This window comes from Hemitrygon akajei, chromosome 16 (assembly GCF_048418815.1).
Source record: "Hemitrygon akajei chromosome 16, sHemAka1.3, whole genome shotgun sequence".
NCBI classification, from domain to species: Eukaryota; Metazoa; Chordata; class Chondrichthyes; order Myliobatiformes; family Dasyatidae; genus Hemitrygon; species Hemitrygon akajei.
The window spans coordinates 89,011,594-89,033,741 of NC_133139.1; the positions used below are offsets into that span (position 1 = coordinate 89,011,594).

General features: G+C 46.9%; 1 protein-coding gene across 1 annotated transcript in view; it reads right to left on the reverse strand.

Annotated features, from left to right (window-relative positions):
- Positions 1–22,148, reverse strand: part of LOC140740276 (mitochondrial adenyl nucleotide antiporter SLC25A24-like) — a 60,461-nt gene that overhangs the window by 25,014 nt on the left and 13,299 nt on the right. Inside the window, exons 2-5 of the mRNA XM_073069406.1 lie at positions 15,358–15,484; positions 7,195–7,282; positions 4,521–4,632; positions 422–580 (exon numbers count right to left, since the gene is read on the reverse strand). Coding sequence (XP_072925507.1) covers positions 422–580; positions 4,521–4,632; positions 7,195–7,282; positions 15,358–15,484 — 486 coding nt within the window. The remainder of the gene's footprint in view (positions 1–421; positions 581–4,520; positions 4,633–7,194; positions 7,283–15,357; positions 15,485–22,148) is intronic.

Here is a 22,148-nt window from a genome sequence, read left to right on the forward strand (position 1 = left end):
TGTGTACAGGTTAAAAGGTAGCAGGTTAATAATTCACTTGGGTATAATTGGGTAATGTGCATTCATTGGGTTGGAAGGGCATGTAAGATAGAAAGATAGATAGATAGATCTATATCAACACCACTGGAGCATCCACAGACCACTGGATTCATACAGTCACTTACAAACCAACACTGACTCCTGTTTACTAACTCTGGATTTACTGGTTGCATATAGTTCTAGATTATTGACTCCAGATCACCAGTGCTAGATTGCTAGCTCTAGATCACTAGTTCCAGATCAGTGGCTCCATAACACCGTTTGTTTCAGATCAATGAATCTAGAATGGATGTTTCACACCTGGAGGTCACTGACCCCAGTGTTAGTCACTGTGACCACCTTGCTTCTGGCTCCTTTCCCCCCCCCCCCAACCCTACTTTACCTGCATGTAAATCTTCAGCCGGTCCAGGGGTGCGGTGCAGGTGCGCGACACAGCACCAGCAATTGCTCCTGCCAATAGTTGCCTCCACCAGGTCCCAGTCAGTCTTTCCGTCTCTGAGAATTCATCCACAATGGTCAAGGACTCCCCGATGTCCAAGAACTGTAAGTCAAGGTTTGCAGAATTTAGGCAAAGTCATCTTTCTAATTAAAGGGGCTTGAGTGAGTTCAACAGCAAACAATCTGCTGCAGCAATTCAGTAGGTCAACATCTGTGGGAGGGGGGGGAAGGAAATGCTGATGTTTTGGGTCCTAACCCTGCGTTAGGACTGCCATAACATAGATACTGTGATCTGGAACAGCAATCTGCTGGAGGACTTTGGTGAGTGTAGCAGCACCAGTGGAGGAAAGGAGTTCCTGATGCAGGGTTTCAACCCGAAACAAAGACAATTTCTTTCCTCCCACTGATGTTACCTGACCTGAGTTCCTCCTGCGTCTGCATCGCTTGTGTCTCCTGAGTGTTGGGGTATAAGGCAGTCATAACTCAGAAGTTGTCAGCTTCAGACTCTCACCTCTAGGTTCAGGAGATTGGTGGCTGAAGTCCAAGGCTGGGGGCCTGAATACAGAAGTCCAGGCCATCGCCTCAGATCCGTACCAAGGGAAAGCTACACGGACAGAGTTGTGGTCTTTCTCACCTTAGGGTAAAGAGAAGCCCCATTTACTCTCTCGGGTGGGTGTAATGCACCCTTCTGGAGAAGATTTGACGAGCTTTCCTTTGTGCCTTGGCCAGTATTTATCCTACATTGAGCTCAATAAGAATGGATTATCTGCTGTGGGTCCCATTGCTGTTGACAGGATTCTGTCAATGAAAAGTTTTGGATGTCCTGAAAGGGATGTAAATGGTGGTATGAAAATGAAACAGTCCACTTTGTCTTTATTACGCAGGGAATTAACACCGTCTGCAGTTCCAAATCTGGAGCTCCTGTTGCCAGAGACACAGCTGGATTTTGGCCTCATGACGGAAGGATCTCCCTGAGGCAAAGACTGTAAGGATTTGGACAAAAGGCAAGAGGATAGAATTGCAGTATGATTAGCCACAATTATCAGGGTCAATACAGTACAGTGGCTGGAATTTATTTACACGTCACCCCTTCCTACCGGTGTTTAGATAACGGAGACTGATCTCCATATTTATAAAGTTGCAACTTTATAGAACTCTGGTTAGGCCACATCTGGAGTATTGCATACAGTTCTGGTCACCACACTATAGGAAGGGTGTTGTGGCTTTGGAGAGGGTGCTGAAGAGGTTTACCAGGACGCTGCCTGGATTAGAGGGATGTGCTAACACGAGAGGCCGGACACACTTGGACTGCTCTCTCTGGAGTGGCAGAGGCTGAGGGGAGATCTGATAGAGGTTTACAAGATTATGAGAGGCATAGATAGAGTGGACAGGGAGTATGCTTCCAGGGTTGAAATGTCTAATACAAGAGGGCATGCATTGTAGGTGAGAGGGGTAGGTTGAAGGGGGATGTGAGGGGTAAGTTTTTACTCAGAGAGTCATAGGTGCCTGGTATGGTGGGAGAGGCAAATCTATCAGAAGCTTTCAGATAGGCATATGAATGTGAGGAAGATGGAGGCACATAGACATTATATAGGTAGGAGGAATAAGTTTTTGAGGGGTTTTGATTTGCTTTTTAGCAGGTTTAGCACAATGTTGTGGGCCAAATGGCCTGTTACTGTGCTGTACTGATCTACGTTCTATTTCCATTCAAAATAGGGGGAGGTAATTTCAATCATCAAGCCTATTCTGGCTCACAGAGAGATCCTACTCTGCAATTGTACTGACTGTAATTTATTTTCCTCACATTCCAACAACTCTCCCCAGAACCTTCCACTCATCTAGGGGCAATTACAGGCTACAGGGTGGTGGGTGGTGTAAGGTACTCCTTCCCTCTGCTAGCCTGTAGGTCACCCTCGGGCAAGTTGTAGCATCTGCTTAACCATGACCACCACCCCCTCCCCCCCCGGATCAGGGTCAGTGAAGCCATGGGAGCAGGTGGTGGATGGTCGTACGAGCATTTGGTGCATATTACAAATCCTGGTTATGCAACCACTGACAACAGGCAGACAATCTCTGAAGAGTATTGATAATGGCTGGAGTCACCTATCTTGTGAAGACACTGCCCAGAAGAAGGCAATGGCAAACCACTTCTGTAGGAAAATTTGCCAAGAACAATCGTGGTCAAAGACTGCATCATACAGCATGGCACACAATGAGGAAATTAGCCTACAAACCCACATATCTGTGGGTTGTGGGAGGAAACCAGATCGGTCAGAGGAAACCCTGGTCAGTGGTCACAGAGAGAATGTGAAATATCCGCGCAGATTGCACCCGAGATCAGGATTGAACTGTGAGACACAGCATCTCTGCCATCGTGCCCAGCTCAGAACTCAGAAGTTTGGACCAGCTGAGAGACACAGAGACCCATTTCTGTACTTCAGCACCAACCACCACATCAACCTGAAATGTTAACTCTGTTTTCCTCTCTCTCTGCAGATGCTGCCTGACCTGCATTTTATGTTATTTTTAATATTCCAGATTTTCCACTATTTTCATGAGGCCCCTTTATTTCACCAAGATATGTAAGACGTTTGATCTTATATCATGTTTTACCCCCACCCCCTGCATCCTTCTACGCCCTCACACCCCATTAAAAATACAGGGTAGTTCAACCTCAGGTTCCAACCTACGAGCCAAGATCTGTGATTCACCAAGAAAAGAAGTTCAATACAATGCCAGACCTAGTCTGTGCTGGCTCAGTCTGTGCCCTTGGCTTACTCTGGGTCTTCTGAAGCCCCGCTTCAGTAGGACAGCATGGGGGTTGCTGCCTCACAGTTCCAGGATCCTCGATTCAATCCTGACCTCAGGCACTCTCTGTATCTGTGCACGCACTCTCGCTCCACGACTGCTTCAGTTTCCTCACGCATCCCAAGGCAGATCAATTGGCTGGTGCAAGTTTCCCCTTAGTATTAGTTAAGAGCAAAAAGAAGCAAAGGAGAGTTGATGGGCATGCGAGAGAGAGGTAACATCGTGGGGACATCATGTGAATAATGGGATTAATCTGTTGGGGATTAGTATGGACCGGTTGGGCTGAGTGGCTTCCTCTTGTTGGTGTCACACATTGATTAAAGAGAGAGACAGTGAACAAATCTGCTGTGTAACGCTCTCAGTGTCAGTTCAGTGCAAGTGGAACCAACGTCCATACAGGTGGTGACTGGGTACTTCCAATGGCCTTTCTGGGTCAGAGATCAGCAGGGTGACCAAACCTCCAGGACTGAAGTCTTCAGGAATCAAAGATTATTTTCAAAGACAGTAAAATACCAGAGGGGAGACAACTAAATAAATAAAAACAGCTGGCTTAGAAAATAACTGAGAATTAGGACTGCCGGAATGGGAATGACATTTGAAGAAATATTTTCCGAATCAATGAGGTAAATAGAACAACATTGTGATGGACATGTCAGCTGACCAATGGAAGTATAGAAGCCATGTATCTGCTCTCTATCTGTATTGTATTCTGTGTTGTGCATTTATCATGGTAACTAGTCACATGAGTGGGGGCATGGTAAATGCAAAGGGAATAAGTCACGTATTCGTGCTTTGTTCATCGCAGTTTGTAGTAGCTGGGGACCAGTGGAGGTCAGATCTTTTGCTGATGATCAATTGCGCTCAGCTTACAATTGGGTACGCTTAAGCTTCGTCGCTTCAGGATTGTATGTTTGCTAATTGGCAATAAAGGATCGAAATACATATTCTCGACTTTTGGAACAATCATTATTGGAGTGAGAGGACATCATGAGTGTTTAATAAATCCATGGGGCCACTGGCAATGGGTACACACAGATGCCCAGTCAAGTTCGACAACCAATAGTAGGAACAAGTAAAGAGGATGTCACGAGGACGGGCAGATGCCCAATGACAGAAGCCGGGGGTAGGGGGATGGGTGGAATGCTTCATAAGATCCACAGGGATGCAATTCAGGTTGAAAACCCACTTGGCCAGCAACATGTGGGGGCATCTTTAATGCTGGGTATTGCACTTACCGTTGAGTGTTTCCAGTGTTCCACAATCTCCTCCATTTTAGAGAGCGGGTTAAAGATGAAATGGTCTCGAAATTCAGTCCAGTCCACTGTAATCGTCCCATCCTTGTCCATACTAAGGAAGAAATTGAAGAAACCCTCAGAAAATTTAGTGTCAATGATAGCAATCATGCATTAGCTCCATCCTCTGCAGCCAATGTGAAATTGTCTCCTTCCAACCCACTGTAATGTGCTTGAGGGTGGACACCTTTGTCCCCACACGACACAGGGAAATACAGAGGCGCAGAATCACTACAACATGTGCAGCTGGTTCCTTCAGCTAACGACGCTGCTGTATGTGCATGACTCATATGTACATTTTAGATATTTCCACATCATACACTTACATATAGACCATAAGATATAGGAGCTGAATTTGACCCATCGAGTCTGCTCCACATTTCATCATGGCTGATCCAATTTTGCTCTCAGCCCTAATCTCCTGCCTTCTCCTTGTGTCTCTTCATGCCCTGACCAATCAAGAACCTATAAACCACTGCCTTAAATATACATAAAGACATGGCCTCCATAGCCACCTGTGCCAAAGAATTCCACAGCTTCACCGCCCTCTGGCTAAAGAAATTCCTCCTCATCTCCGTTCTAAAAGGATGCCCTCTATTGTGAGACAGTTTCCTCTCCCACCAGAGAAAACATGCTTTCCACATCCACTCTATCAAGGCCTTTCAATATTCGATAGGTTTCAATAAGGTCACCCTTCATTCTTCTGAATTCTATTGAATATAAGCCCAGAGACATCAAATGTTCCAGCCATTCAATCCTGGGATAATTTTTGTGAATATGTTACATGGCTTTAAGCTACATATATGACAAGAAAGACTGACTTTCACATCCACTTTATTCACAGATTTTGTGAATCAATTCAGTCTTCTGAAAGAAAGCTCTTGACTTGAGGTGTCATTTCTTGACACGTTTCAACAGCATATCGAGCTCTCCATCCAGACATCTGGGACTGATTTGGGGATGGGTGAAACAGGGAGATGTAATGATAGGATGCAGTCTGTGTGTTTATTGATTAAGACACAGCAGGAGATAGGCCATTCCAGCCCTTCAAGGGGAACCATGCAGTAATACCCCAATTTAATCTGAGCCTAATCACAGGACAATTTACACTGACCAAATAACCTACCTTGGACTGTGGGAAGAAACCGGAGCACCTGGACTCATAACAGGCTGCAGCGGGAATTGAACCTGGGTTGCCAGGACTGTAAAGCATTGTCATAACCACTACACTAATGTACCGCTCCATTGTAACTGTGTCATTGTGCTGAGAGAAGAGAAAAACATGGTTTCATATTTACAACAAAAGGAACAAAACACGATGATGAAAGGGGGAGTCTCACTGTCAGAGGGACGGTACCGAGGGAGCGTCTCACTGTCGGAGGGACGGTACTGAGGGAGTGTCACTGTCGGAGGGACAGTACTGAGGGAGTGTCACACTGTCAGAGGGACAGTACCGAGGGAGTGTCACACTGTCAGAGGGACGGTACCGAGGGAGCGTCTCACTGTCGGAGGGACAGTACTGAGGGAGTGTCACTGTCGGAGGGACGGTACTGAGGGAGTGTCCCACTGTCGGAGGGACAGTACCGAGGGAGTGTCACACTGTCAGAGGGACGGTACCGAGGGAGCGTCTCACTGTCGGAGGGACGGTACTGAGGGAGTGTCACTGTCGGAGGGACGGTACTGAGGGAGTGTCACACTGTCGGAGGGAAGGTACCGAGGGAGCGTCTCACTGTCGGAGGGACGGTACCGAGGGAGCGTCTCACTGTCGGAGTGACGGTACCGAGGGAGCGTCTCACTGTCGGAGTGACGGTACCGAGGGAGTGTCTCACTGTCGGAGTGACGGTACCGAGGGAGCGTCTCACTGTCGGAGTGACGGTACCTATGCAGTCACAGGCACGGTACTGTGAGAGGTTAGGAGATGGTCCATAGTTAGATAGGATTCTAAGTTTGGAGTATCAGTACTGAGGGACAGGAATGAGAGAACCATGTCCTGCGATGGTCAGTCTGCACAGTCAGAGGGAGACCTGCTCTATCAAATGGGACTAGCAAGTCAGTGCAGAGGGTTGCTCTTTCTCAGATGGAACACAAAGTTCTCTTGGTTGGATATAAGTGTTCCCACAGCTACAGGAGGAAGAGAGGCAGTGTTTGTACTCCAAGATCAGTCCAACTCTTACCCTTTGCTCCTCAATTTTCCATCAGCCATGTGCCTATCCAGGAGTTTCTTAAATGTCCGCAATGTACCTGGCTTTGCCCGCGCACCCTAACAAAGAATTGCATCGCACACACCATTCTAAGTGTAAAATCACCTCTGACATCTCCCCTCTGCTCTCCTCCAAACACCTTTAAATTACACCCCTTTGGTATTAGCCATTTCCACCCTGGGATAACGTCTCTGCTATCCACTCCATCTCTGCCTGTTTTCTCTCAATGGGGGCAGAAAAATGGTATTATTGAGTTTGTATAAATGAGGGGTGGGAAAGGGAGATGTACGACTGGAGGCGGGGGGAGGGGGGGGGTAAGGAATTGCTCACCGATTACAGCCCCCATTGTCCGAGATGGAATGGGGAGAAGAGCATCACAAAGTGAGATCCCTGGCTCACCGCACTCTGCATCTTACCTCAGCAAGATCTTCTCGGCTTGCTGGCGAGTGATCGTGATGCCCTGGTTCAAAAGAGCCTGCTGAATCTCGTAGGCATCGATTTCTCCTGGTCAAAGGCAGCACAACAAGAAAGAAAAGACAGTCTGAGCAGGCCGAATGGGAAGCATTCCTGGTTATTTCAGTTTAATTAATTCCAGATGTGCCTTCTTTAAAACCACACACTCACAATACTGAAGGACCGCAGCAGGTCAGGCAGCATCTGTGGAAATGAATAAGCAGTCTGTGTTTCCAGCTGAGATCTTTCTTCCAGATGAAAAGTACGGGGGAAGATGCCAGAATAAGAATGTGACGGGAGGAGGAGGAGGATAGTTAGACAGTGATAGGTGAAGCCAGGTGGGTAGGAAAGATAGCAGGCTGCAGAGGAAGGGATCTGATAGGAGAGAACAGTGGACCGTGGGCGAAAGGGAAGGAGGTCACTAACGGGGAAGTGATAGGCAGGCGAGAGGAGGCAAGAGGCCAGTGTGGGGACAAGAAGAGGGAAGGGGGAGGAAATTTTCTTTACCGGAAGGATAAATTAATATTCATGCCATCAGGTTGGAGGCTACACGGATGAAATACAGGTGTTGCTCCTCCACCCTGAATGTGGCCATAGACCGACATGTCAGAACGGGAATGGGTTTCATCATTAAAATGTTGGGCCGCCAGGAAGTTCCGCTTGTGGCAGATGGTGCAGGGGCGCTGGACGATGCGGTCTCCCAACTTACAACGGTTCTCAGCAATGTACAGGAGGCCACATTGGGAGCAGCGGCTACAACAGACGGTTCCGGCAGATTCACAGAGGAAGCATTGCCTCACCAGGAATGGCTGTTTGGGGCCCTAACTGGAGGTGGGGGAGGAGGTGAATGGGCAGATGTAGCACTTGGGCCACTTGAAGGAATAAATGCTTGGAGGGAGTTTAGTCGGGAGGGACAAATGGACGAGGGAATTGTGGAGGGAGCAATCCCTGCGGAAAGCAGAGGGAGGGAAAGGTAAAGCTGTGTTTCATGTCAGGATCCCTTAGGAGATGGCAGAAGTTGCGGAGAATGATGCGTTGGATGCGGAGGCTCATGGCGTGGTAGGTGAGGACAAGAGGAACTCTATCACTGTTAAGGCAGCGGGAAGATGTGGTGAGCATGGATGTTTGGGAAATGGAGGAGATGCAGGTGAGGGCGGTATCAATATTTATTTAAATATCCCAAACAGAGAGCAGTAAAGAGTCACTGCATTGCCACACATCAGTCAGATTGGGTAAGGAGAGCAAGTCCTTTCCTCAGTGAATAGGAGGGTCCTTGCAACAATTCATGATCACCAGTACAGATGGATATTAATACTTCCTTACAATATACGAGGCCATTCGGCCTGACAAGTCTATTCTGGCTGTCAGAGCAACCTCAACTGTTACATTCCCCAGCCTATTTATCCATCTATTTTATTTAGAGATACAGTGAGAAACAGAAGCTTCAGCCAGCGATTTGCACCACCCAGCAGCACACATGAGCCTAATCACAGGACAATTTACAATGACCAATTAACCCACTAACCGGTACGTCTTTGGACTGTGGGAGGAAACCAGGGCACCTGGAGGAAACCCACACGGTCACTGGGAGAATGTACAAACTCCTTACAGACAGCAGTGGGAATTGAACTCTGAACTCTGAATCCCTGAGCTGTAATTATGTTGTGCTAACCACTACGCTACCCCTGATTATTTCCCTGCAACCTGTTCTCTCCCACTTGAGCAACCTGATTCAAAGCCCACCTCTCCTTGGCGGCAATTCACAGCAGAGCGCAGAGCACCCCGGGGAACCCAGTGCTCTCAGAGAGAAGATGCAACAGGTCAGTTTCAAATCCAAATTCATGGAGCTGTGAGCCTTTTAAAATTCCCAGGTGCTTTTGTAAGATGTAACCTCATGAATTATTAGTTTTGGCCAATAGGTTACAAGACCATGATCTTATCTATCACCCCCCACAATCTCTTTCAGTTGGCACAGAGTATTTCCTGGCAATGACTTTGCCCTCAACCCTTTCATCTACCCCTAGCACCTTTCATGCTGAAGAAGAAATAGTAGGAGGCCAGGACAAATATAGTGAGGCCGTTCAGCCTATCTTAGCCCAGACCATTCAAATAGAAACATAGAAACATAGAAAATAGGTGCAGGAGTAGGCCATTCGGCCCTTCGAGCCTGCACCGCCATTCAGTATGATCATGGCTGATCATCCAACTCAGAACCCTGTACCTGCTTTCTCTCCATACCCCCTGATCCCTTTAGCCACAAGGGCCATATCTAACTTCCTCTTAAATATAGCCAATGAACTGGCCTCAACTGTTTCCTGTGGCAGAGAATTCCACAGATTCACCACTCTCTGTGTGAAGAAGTTTTTCCTCATCTCAGTCCTAAAAGGCTTCCCCTTTATCCTTAAACTGTGACCCCTCGTTCTGGACTTCCCCAACATCGGAAACAATCTTCCTGCATCTAGCCTGTCCAATCCCTTTAGAATTTTATACGTTTCAATAATTTCCCCCCTCAATCTTCTAAATTCCAGTGAGTATAAGCCTAGTCGATTCAGTCTTTCTTCATATGAAAGTCCTGCCATCCCAGGAATCAATCTGGTGAATCTTCTCTGTACTCCCTCTATGGCAAGAATGTCTTTCCTCAGATTAGGGGACCAAAACTGCACACAATATTCTAGGTGCGGTCTCACCAAGGCCTTGTACAACTGCAGTAGAACCTCCCTGCTCCTGTACTCAAATCCTTTTGCTATGAATGCCAACATACCATTTGCCTTTTTCACCGCCTGCTGTACCTGCATGCCCACCTTCAATGACTGGTGTACAATGACACCCAGGTCTCGTTGCATCTCCCCTTTTCCCAATCAGCCACCGTTCAGATAATAATCTATTTTCCTATTCTTGCAACCAAAGTGGATAACCTCACATTTATCCACATTAAATTGTATCTGCCATGAATTTGCCCACTCACCTAACCTATCCAAGTCACCCTGCATCCTCTTAGCATCCTCCTCACAGCTAACACTGCCGCCCAGCTTCGTGTCATCCGCAAACTTGGAGATGCTGCATTTAATAATGCATTTAATGGAGCGAAAACAAGTTTCCTCTGGTCCCAGAAGGAGAAGCATGGTTGACACCTTGGAACATAGCAAGTATCTAGAAAGGCAAGCGTGATGTGAGCTTTATTGCAAACGCTTTAGAATACAAAAAGTCAGGAGGTCTTGCTAAAATTGCACTAAGTTTAGCCAAGGTCACACTTGGGACACTGCATACAGGTCTGATCTTCTTAGTTAAGGAAGGATGCACTAATGTCGGAGACAGTGAACTGAGAGTGCACTCAATTGAATTCAGGGATAAAGGGGTTAAAGATCAGAATCAGAATCAGGTTTTTTGGCACTGACATTAACTGTGAAATTTGTTGTTTTCGGCCAGCAGTGCAGGCATAACAAATTATGATAAGTTACCATATAAAAGCAAACAGTGCAAAAGTCGTGTTCCTGGGTCATTCAGAAATCTGGTGGCAGAGGAGGAGAAACTGTCCCTCAGTTGTTCAGTGTGGGTCTTCACGCTCCTGTACCTGTTCCCTGATGGTAGTAAGGAGAAGAGGGCATGTTCTGGATGGTGAGGGCCCTTCATGGTGGGTGTTACCTTCTTGAGCCATCGCCTTCTGAAGATATTGTCAGTGGCGGGGAGGTTTGGTGCCAGAATGGACCTGGCCGAGTCTCCAACTCTTTGCAGCCTCTTCTGAGCCCAGGCATCAGAGCCTCCATATCAAGCAGTGGAGAATGCTCCACAGAACATCTGCAGAAATTTACTAGAGTCTTTGGTTACATGGTAAACCTCTTCAAACTCCTAATGAAGTATAGCCACTGTTCATGACTGAATCTATATGGTGGCCCCAGGATCGATCCTCTGAAACGCTGATGCTCAGGAACTTGAAACTGCTCCGCCTTTCCACTGCTGAGGACAGGTGCGTGTTCCTTTACTCTCCCTTCCTGAAGCCCACAATCAGGTCCTTGGTCTTGCTAATGTTAAGTACAAGGTTGTTGCATTACCACTCGACCAGCTGGCCTATTCTGCAGCTGATGCCTCCTCCTCACCATCTGAGTTTCTACCATCAACTTGGTGTTATCTGTGAACTTGTTGATGGTGTTTGAGCTGTGCCTGGCCACACAGTCATGGGTGCAGAGAGAGTACCGCGATGGCCTGACCACGCATCCTTGTTCCTATGTTGATTGCCAGCGAGGAGGAAGTGACATTAACGATCCATAATGATTGTCATCTCCCAATGAGCAAGTCAAGGATCCAGTTGCAGAGGGAGATACAGAGGCCCAAGTTTTGAAACTTGCTGATTAGAACCGGGGAGATGATGGTGTTAAACGCTGAGCTGTGATTGTTAAACAGTAGCCTGATGTAGATACTGCTGGTGTCTAGTAGGTCCAAGGCTGAGTAGAGAGTCAGTGAGATTGTATCTGCTGTAGACCTGTTGTGGTGGTAGGCAAACCACAGTGGGTCCACAGCTCAAGCAGGAGGTAATTTCAGCACCAGTCAAAGTATTTAATCACAGCAGATGTGAGAGCTACCAGATGAAAGTCATTAAGCCAGCTCTCTTTGGGCACTGATGCCCTTCTGAAGCAGGCGTGGACCTCTGATTGCAACATTGAGTGATTGAGGGTATCCCACAAGTTGGTTTTCAGTACCCTGCCTGGTACACATGATGCCTTGATGGTGTACCTGGCAGGTCTTCCATAAAAGTGTGCCCCTGTTCTTTGGACGTTTATGAAAATGACAGGGGATCTTCATGCAGTAAGACTTTCAACCCATTGGTGATGTGATGTGAGACCTCTGGTAGAGGTCTCTGACACCAAGGGGAATAGTCACAAGATACAAGTTCAGTCGTTTAAGATTGAGATGAAGAGGAATTTCTTGTCTCAAAGGGCTATGAATATGGAGTTCTCTGCCCTAGATGCTCAGCCATTCAAGGCTGAGGGAGAGATATACTTCAAACACAAGACAAACAAGGGTTATGAGAAACAGGCAGAAAGCAGAACTCAGATTTGAGAGGCCAAGTGGCTTAACTCTGTTCCTATGCCGTACAATTTTACGGCCTTATGGAGACCAACAGTCACCCTAGCCACAGTCCGATTGAATGGTAGAGTAAGATCAAGAGGTCCCTGCTCCTGTTTCTTGGTTCTTGTGGGGAAACTACAATCTTTAGGTACATTTCCAAGTCACATACTGCTGGAAATATTGAGCTGCTCTTTCATCATTGCTCAGGGCAAGTCCTGAGCTCCACGCTAAGCAGCACCATGGCAACGCCTTCGCCACAAGGATGGTCACCATTCAAGAAGGCTGATCAATATTCCTGGGGACAGTTTGTCTTGGGCAGTTAATGCGGTTCCAGTCTCCAGGACAAATTCTTAGAAAGGGGGTGAGAAGCAGAATCATAGAGTGAAATCCAGTTAGTGAGACGAAGATGTGCTGAACCATGATGGCTGAATGGGACTGGAACCCCGCTGTGTCGTCGTTCTGTAAATACAGTGGATTCTGGCTAATTGAGCTCTCAGTTATTTGGGACAAATCTTAAAGAAAAAGTACAAATCAAGAAAATAGCCAGGGCTCTCTTCTGTTATTTGCGACATCACGTCACTGAATTGGGACAGGAGACGGTTTCCAAATAGTGTTAGACGGGAGCACTTGTGTGGCCGTTAGACACCACACTGTGCTCAAATAGCAGCATCAGTTACATGAGTCTGCATTCAAAAAGCAGCGATTCTGGTCACGGATAGTTATTGAGAATTAAGACAATTCGGAACTGATTTGCTCATTGAGGTTTCAAGCATTCAGGCTTGGAGATGCCAGGAACAGCCAGGGGAGAAAATGAAATGATTTCACTCCTTCAACAAGTTAGGAGCCACGAAGAATTTGTGAATTCATCTTGAATGTTACAATTAAAGTGAAGATTTGGAGGATGCAATCATCAAAAATTGTATGAAGGCAGTCCATTACCTGCACTAGGTGTCTGCACTGATTTTGTTCATTTATATCAAAAGAGCACAGCAATGTACACTGGATGAATTCCTCCAACTGTAACTATTAGGAACTAACACACAGATTTATAGTTCTTTAGTAGTTTTGATAGTGTTCTAATTTGTTCTGTATTTCATTGAAATACATAATTTGTTACACAATTGTAACTGTCTTTTTTATACCTTTTTAACTCCTTCCATGAAACCTTGGCTAACTAGGGCAGCTGCTTAATTGTAGGATCAAAATATACCGGTCCCGATGTGTCCCAATTAACTGGGACCATCTGTGCTGTCAAAAGGACAACACTGTCTGTACGGGTCAGGGTCAGGCTGGGTATCAGAGCAGGGGGGAGCTGCGGCCCCACAGTGTCATAAATCCAAGTCCAAGGTTAAGATTCAAGATTCAAGTTTATTTATCACGTGTAGACCGAAACGTGCAGTGAAATGTAGCACTTGCATTAACACACCTCAGGTTGTGCTCAGCCCAGCCCCCGACTGTCATCACACATTCCTGCGCCAACGTACCACGCTCACAGTGCTCAGCACAGCACAACACAACAAGCAACAAAACAACAGCAGCAAGACAAGCCCCATTCCTCCCTCCCACCCATGCACATATAGAGTCCTCCAAGCCCAGGACAGGCCACGTTCTTTGGTCTCCAGCCTCCAGTGAATTCACACTCAGACCCAGCCTCGTAGACTCTGGGGTTCGGCCTCCCCAGTAGACTCTGGGCTGTGACCAACAGGCCTCAACACTGGGAATTCCAATTCAACCTTCTGGCCTCGATGCTCAACAGGGACCCCAAGCACCAGCCTCAAGCTCCGGTCTCACTGATTCGTGAACACAGGGGTTCCTCAGACCGCATTCCACCTGCCCGCATGGAACTCCAACTACAGAACCCGCGGACAACTCGCTGACCCTGGGTGTGATTTGTCACCAGCCCACACTGACACAGCTCTGCCAGGCCAACATCCACAACACTGGCCTTCCAACACAAGTCAAGTCAAGTCACTTTTTTATTGTCAGGAGGGAGAAGAGATTGTATGTGGGGTGCATGGAGTAAAGACTTAGACTCTGGCCTGACCTCTAATTCCCCCACATCCCCCTCTCTAAACCCTAACTCCCCTCCCTGTCCCCAAAACTATCTCTACAGACCGAAACAAAACCTAAAGAACAACTAACTCTGGACAGTGATTCACGTCACCATCTTAGAATCCTGACCTTGGCTGCTGTCTTTGTGGACATTGCATGTTCTCCCTTTGCAGATAATCCTGTTTCCTCCCCAAAGACAGACAGGCCAGCGGGTTAAAGCAAGGATATAATGTTGAGGCTTTATGAAGCACTGGTGAGGCCTCACGATGAATATTCTGAGCAATTTTGGGCTCCTTACCTAAGAAAGGATGTGCTGACACTGGAGAGGGTTCAAAGGAGCTTCACAAAAATGATTCCAGGGTTGAATGGCTTGTCATATGAGGAGTGTTTGATGGCTCTGGGTCTGTATTACTGGAATTCAGAAGAATGAGGGGGAAAACTCATTGAAACCTATCAAATATTGAAAGGCCTCGATACAGTAGATTTGGTGAGGATGTTTCCTGTGGTGAGGGAGTCTAAGATCAGAGGACAGAGCCTCAGAATAGAGGGGCGTCCTTTTAGAATGGAGATGAGGAGGAATTTCTTTAGCCAGAGAGTGAAATTTGTTGCCACAGGTGGCTATGAAGGCAAAGTCATTGGGTATATTTAAGGCAGAGGCTGATAAATTCTTGATTAGTCAGGGCATGAAGGGATACGAGAAGAAGGCAGGAGATTGAGACTGAGAGGGAAAATGGATGTGTCGTGATGAAATAATGGAGCAGACTCAATGGGCCAAATGGCCTAATTCTGCTCCTATATCTTATGGTTTTAATTGATCAGCCTAAACTGCCCCTAGAGCAGGTGGGAGGTATCAGAATAGGGGGAATGGAAAGTTAGTAGAAGCACAGATTAGTGTCATTGGTTTGTGGTCCACACGGACTCAGTGGACGAAAGGCCCTGGTTCTATGCTGTATCTCCCTCTGACTCTATGGTTAACTGGAGCTGCTGAGAGCAGTTGGTGTCATAAATACCATCATTGTTCTGGTCAAGGCTCTTAAACATCAGCTTGAGCTTCCTCTCGTGTTGCCGCAGGTACTCCGTGAACTCAGTCAGGTTCAGCTGTCCGTCCTGATTCGTGTCCCCCGATCGGAGGATCTCCTGGGAGGAATGAGCAGAGGGTTTGGAGAGAAATGAGACATAAATAACTTTTATAGAAGGATCGAGAAGATTTCACACCCAGCCAAATGTGCTTTTAAACCATATTCAGGATGTTGCTCTTTCCTGCTCATTTTTTGCCTGTTTTTTTCGAGGCTGAGTTGCTAGCTCGACGCTCAGCCCAGCACAGATGGGAAGTGTGCAAGGAGCCGGCCGGATTTGAACCCAGGACCACTCGCCTCAAAGTCTGATGTGGATCCCACTACACCACCGGCTGCTTTCAGGATAAATGCCACCGTTTATCTTCTGTCCTTTATTCACTATCCATCAATAATAACGGTGGCTTTGGAGTCACATATAATTATAGAGGCACAGAAATTCAATCATGGAGCCACAAAAAAATGCATCATCCATCATCAGGGACCCCCACCATACAGGCCATACTCTCTTCTTGCTTTGGCCATCAGGCAGGAGGTACAGGAGCCTTAGGTCCCACACCAGCAGGTTCAGGAACAGTTAATACCCTGCAACCATCAGGCTCCTGGAGCAGTGCAGACAACTTCACTCATCTTAACACTGAACTCGTTGTGTATTTCATGTTTGGGTAATCTTTCTTATATATTGTCTGATTCAGCATTTTTGTATGTTTAAGTAATTCATTAGAGGTTCTACACAAAATACGTTAATTGCATCAAGTATGTGCTTGCTTCGCTTAAAGTAGAGACAAAATTATCCCCCGATTCCCGAAGTCCCGTGCCTTTCTTCGAATTAGTCACAAAACCTATCAGAACTGATCACTGAATACAACCTAGGGCTCACTTTCAAGGACTCCACAACTCATGCTCTCTGTTCTTATTTATTTATTGACTGATTATTGATTGATTATCGATCTATTTACAGGTATTTATTTATGGTATTTGCAGTTTGTCTCCTTTTTCCCATTGGTTGCTTGTCAGTCTTAGTGTGTAGATTTTCATTGATTATACTGTATTACTTTGTTCTACTGCAAATGCCAGTGAGAACATAAATCTCAGGGTAGTGTATGATGACATATATGTACTTTGGTAATAAATTTACTTCGAACTTGGTATCTTGAAACTGGCCCACCAAGTGTGCGTAACAACATCAACCATCCGCTTACACACTTCCATATTGAAATGCCCCAAGATTCTTCCACACACCCACACTGTAAGGGCAATTCCTAGCCGCCAATTAACATTCCACATACCCAGGTCTTCAGGAGGTGGAGGAAACTGGAGGACCCACAGGAAACCCACATGGTCACAGGGAAAACATGCAAACTCCACATAGACAGCACCTGGGGTCAGGATTGAACCTGTGTCCCTGAAGCTGTCAGCCTCTGCTCGACATATTGTGTAAGGATGGCAGGATTGCTTCTCAGCAACCCAATAATTCTGTGATTACCAAAGCCCCCTCGCTAAATGTACGTTCATACTCGGGCGCCATGGCGCGTAATGTTTAATGCAACGCTATTACAGCTCAGGGCTTTCTGGAGTTTGGAGGTTAATTCCGATGCCCGCATAAGGAGTTTGTACATTCTCCGTGTGCCTGCATGTTTCCTTTGGGTGCTCCAGTTTCCTCCTGCAGTCCAAAGAACTACCAGTTGGTAGGTTAATTGGTCGTTGTGAGTTGTCCTGTGATTAGATTAGAGTTAAATAGGTGGGTTACTGGCTAGATTCAAGATTCAAAAACTTTGTTGTTATTCCAACCATACATCAGCCCTGCAGGGCAGAATGAGCCAGCATTTACCAGGGGCAAATGCAATCATAGTATAACAAATGCAACAAATAGTAAACACAACAATAAATAGTAAAACACAACAGCCACATGTCGGTTAAAATCAAGTTATAAGTGTCCAGTGCAAGTTAAAAGTGTCCAAAGCAGAGTCAGGTAGAGCAGCTATTTAGCAGTCTGACTGCCTGTGGGAGGAAGCTGTCTAGTAGCCTTGTGGTTTTTGTTTTGATGCTCCTGTAACGTTTGCCTGATGGCAGAAGAACAGTTTATGGAGAGAGTGTGAGGGGTCTTTAATGATGTACCATGTCTTCTGGAGGCATCGACTCTGAAAGAGGTCTTTGAAAGAGGCTATTGTGGCTCGTTGGGCCGAAAGGGCCATTTGCACACTGTATAAATAAACTTTCCCGCTGTGTGGTGGGATTTGAACCCATGTCCCTCAATCAATAGTCCTGGTTTCTATGCCCCAGAATTACCCTTACATTACCAGAACCTGTTAGGCTACAATGGTTGTCAACAAAGCCAATAGATATCAGCCTGGTGAACACAAACAGTTCGATGGGAGTAGACAGTGTATATGACTCAGCACGGACTAGATGGGCCGAAGGGTGTGCTGTACTTTTCTGTGACTCTACAACAGTACAGTACAGGTACTGGATGTCATAGATACAGATACAGGTCCTTCAACCCTTCTCACCTGTGCCTGGTTGGGTCTACCTACACCGGGACCAAACCCCTCTCATCGTGTACCTATCGAAGCTTTTCTTAAATGTTCCAGTTGAACCCGCGTCCACCAATTCTGCTGGCAGCTCGTTCCACACTTACACCACCCTGCAAAGGAAGAAGTCCCCCTCAGATTCCCCTTAAAAATTTCACCTTTCACCCTAAACCTATGACCTCTAGTTCTAGTCTTGTGATCAGTACCGAATACGATGGCAAATTAAACCAAGTCTGCATATTCTTCAATGTGATTCAGTAATTTATAAAGGTTTGACTTGTTAACCTTTACTATGACCCCTTTGATCCTTTGGGGTTCATATCTTTGACTTACAAATCTAGTTTCTTCTGTAAGGAAAGGCTCTCTCTACATAGGAATACATTATCCCAGAATAAACCAGATTCTATTTCACCCAGCCTTTCCAATTACAAACTTTCACATTTTCGTGTGTGTGTGGGCGCACATGCATCACTCAATATTTCCAGCACATTCAGAATCTCTTGTGATTATAATTTGCAGCATTTTGAGCTTACCTCTCAGATTTCCAGAACCTGCAGCATTATTTTAATCTCACAGAATGTCTGCTGCTGTTTTAAAACAAAATCTTATCTGCCAAAGGCCTGAACATGGGTACTCGACCCTCATCAGACTGGCTGCAATCGCCATGAATGAGAGAAGATCTGCAGTTGCTGCAATGACCAGGGATTGCCATTTGGTGGCGCCGCTGCCTCAGATGATGGAATATGGAGAAACTGCAATCTGAGGAATTCTGTACATAGAGCAATATCGGGGGTGGGAGAGAAGAAAGACAGTATGTCGACTTTTTTGGTCGAAACCCTGTCTCAATTTCTCTTATTTTCTCCCTGCCATTCACCCCACTGAGTCCATGGCAACCCTTAGAATATTTTCATGCTTCCTATTGGCTTACGTGGGCATTATGGTCCTACGACCACAAATGTTCTTGGCAAATTTTTCCTAGAAGAGGTTTGTCATTGCCTTCTCCTGGCAGTGTCTTTACAAGATAGGAGACTCCGGCCATTATCAATACTCTTCAGATATTGTCTTTTCGGCATCAGTGGTCACATAACCAGGACTTGTGGTCTGCACCGGCTGCTCATATGACCATCCACTACCTGCTCCCATGGCTTCACACGACCCTGATCTGGAGGTGGGCAGGGGTTCTAAGCAGGTGCTACACCTTGTCCAGGGATGACCTGCAGGCCAGCAGAGCGAAGGAGCTCCTCACACGACACAGCACATAACGAACAATCGAACGATTTGGGTACCGTCCATTCCCCGCTTCATGAATGTAAAATGGACATTAGTTCTTGAATTAATTCTACTTTTGTCTGAGCTCACGCACAGAGCAACTTCTTCACAGCTGATGACATGCGTTAGAGGGAGATTGCTAGCACTGAGGGAGGCAGTAAGGGTTTACAGGGAAACAGGAAGAAAGGGATGAACACAAACACAAGAGATTCTACAGATGCTGGAAATCCAGAGTAATACACACACACACAAAATGCTGGAGGAACTCAGCAGGTCAGGCAGCATCTGTGGAGAGGAATAAGCAACTGATGTTTTGAGCTGAAATCCTTCAACAGGACTGGAAAGGAAGGGCGAAGAAGTAAGAAGGAGTGAGGAGGGGAAGGAGTACAAGCTAGAAGGTGATAGGTGAAGCCAGATGGGTGGGACAGGGAGGGAGTGGGAAGCTGGGAGGTGAGAGGTAGGAAAGGTAAAGGGCTGGCAAAGAAGGAGTCTGATAGGGGAGGAGAGTGGACCGTGGGAGAAAGGGGAGGAGGAGCGCTGGGGGAGGTGATAGACAGGTGAGGAGAAGAGGAGCGGTGAGAGGGGAGCAAATGGGGAATGGAAGAAGAGGGAAGGGGAGGGGGGAAATTACTGGAAGTTTGAGAAATCGATGCTCATGCCATCAGGTTGGAGACTACACAGATGGAATATGAGGTGTTGTCCCTCAAGCCTGAGAATGGCCTCACCACGGCAGAAGAGGAGGTCTTGGACTGAGAATGTGAGGTGGAATTAAAATGGTTGGCCACCTGGAAATCCCACTTGTTGTGGATGGAGCAAAGGTGCTTGACGAAGTGGTCCCCCGTCAGTACCTCCAGTTGAACTCTGTCTTTTGGTGTGCTTTCCCTCTGGCCGTCAGTCTGTGATTTTGTATTCCCACGTGCTCCTGCTCTACTCCGGCCCCTGTATTACTGACTATCCGTCTCTCACCTGTTTCTCATTATTACCTGTATTGCTGCCACCTGTGTCTCATTGTGCTCCACCTATCATCTGCCTCTGTTCATTGCTCCATGTATTTCAGTCCCGTGTTTTCATCCGTCTGTTGCCAGATTGTGTCAGTGAGTTTTCCTGAGCCTTTCCCGTATTTGTATCTGAATATTAACTCTGCTTGTTTCCTGATTCTGGTTTTTGGATTTCTCTGGATGTTTTGATCTCTGCCTGAACTTTGACATCGACTTTGTTTGCACCTCGGGATTTGTTACTCATCTATATCACCGTGTGCACAGTACTGGGTCTGCGATTGGATCCCTGCTCCAGTGTCCTGACACCCCCAATCTAAGTCAAGTCTCACTAATGTAGTGGAGTTGCATCAGAAGCCCTGGATACAGTAGATGACCCCCCACAGATTTGCCTCACCTGGAAGGACTGTTTGCAGCCCCAAATGGAGGTGAGGGAGGGGGTGAATGGACAGGTGACTGAATGGCACAATGCTCTGTTCCACTTGCAATTCCTCAGCAAATGACGCAAGCCATGCCAGCATCCAGAAAGACCCAGTCGATGTTTGGGCACAGATGATGATGGGTGGCAAATTCCCACTCTCAACGCACACAAAGTACTGGAGGAACTCCGCAGGTCAGGCAGCATCGATGTGAATCAGTGTCAACATTTCAGACGGAGACACTTCAAAAGGAACTTCTTGTGCTTATGTCCTTCGAACCTCATTGTTATTCATGATCCCTCAGTCCAAAGGTAACTGCTTCCATATATATTGTATATTTATAAATCCTGAGAAAATCCCAGAATTTGCAGGATCACAAACATGCCAGTGGCAGACGCAGATGTTTCCTCAGAGACCACCTGTCTGGGGGGATTATCTATCTCTCCTACTTCACTGGTGAGCAGGTGATTCTCCTCTGGGTCACTGGGGCCGTGCCTCCATTGTTGACCGATCAAGCCCAGCGCGGTGCCTGGATCTGCATCCTCTTGCTGCCGTGCTCCCAGCACCACGGTGCCAGAACTCCCTCCCCACCATCACGGCACCATGGACTGGAGATACACCGGGGCTTGAGAACGTAGTGGGAGGTGATAATCCAGCCTTGAGACATAACATCTGATCCAATCTGTGTGTGACGGTTACTGTTTCGAGCTGGTGACATTGGTTTGAGTTCCCATTCGCCCGTCCATCTTCCATTTGGTGTCTCATTGATTGATTGGCGTAAAGCGAGGAGTAAGCCCTTTGTGCCGTACCGCCCAGCAATCCCCCAAATTACAATTTACAATGACCAGTTAACTGACCAACAGGCACGTTTTTGGAATGTGAGACCAAACTGGAGCACCCGGAGGAAACCCACACAGTCACAGGGAGCATGTACAAACTCCTTACAGGCAATGGCGGGAATTGAACCCGGGTCACCTGTACCGTAAAACACTGTGCTAACCACTACGCTACCGTGCTGCCCCAATATTCCAGAAACATTTTTGTAACAGCCTCTCCAGAATCCGCCAGCTGTTCAACAAGTTGCTGTGGTATACCAGAGAGTCCTTCAGCATGGCAACAGTATCTTTGATCCTCAGGATCTACGCCGACTGTCAAACACCCATACACAGAGACATGAGATACTGCAGATGCTGGACATCCAGAGCAATGTGCCGGGGCGCTCAGCGGGCCAGGCAGCACCTGTGGGTGGGGATAAACAGTTGATGTTTCGGGCTGAGACCCTTTATCAGGGCTGGAAAGGAAGGGGGATGAAGTCAGAATATGAAGGTGGGAGGGGGAAGGGGAGGAGGAAGTACAAGGTGGCAGGTGACAGGTGAAACCGGGAGGGGGGTGAAGCAACGAGCTGGGAAATTAGTTGTTGAGAGAGATAAAGAGCTGGATAACAGGGAATCTGAGAGGAGAGGACAGAAGACCATGGAAGAAAGGGAAGGGGAGGAGCACCAGAGGGAGGAGGT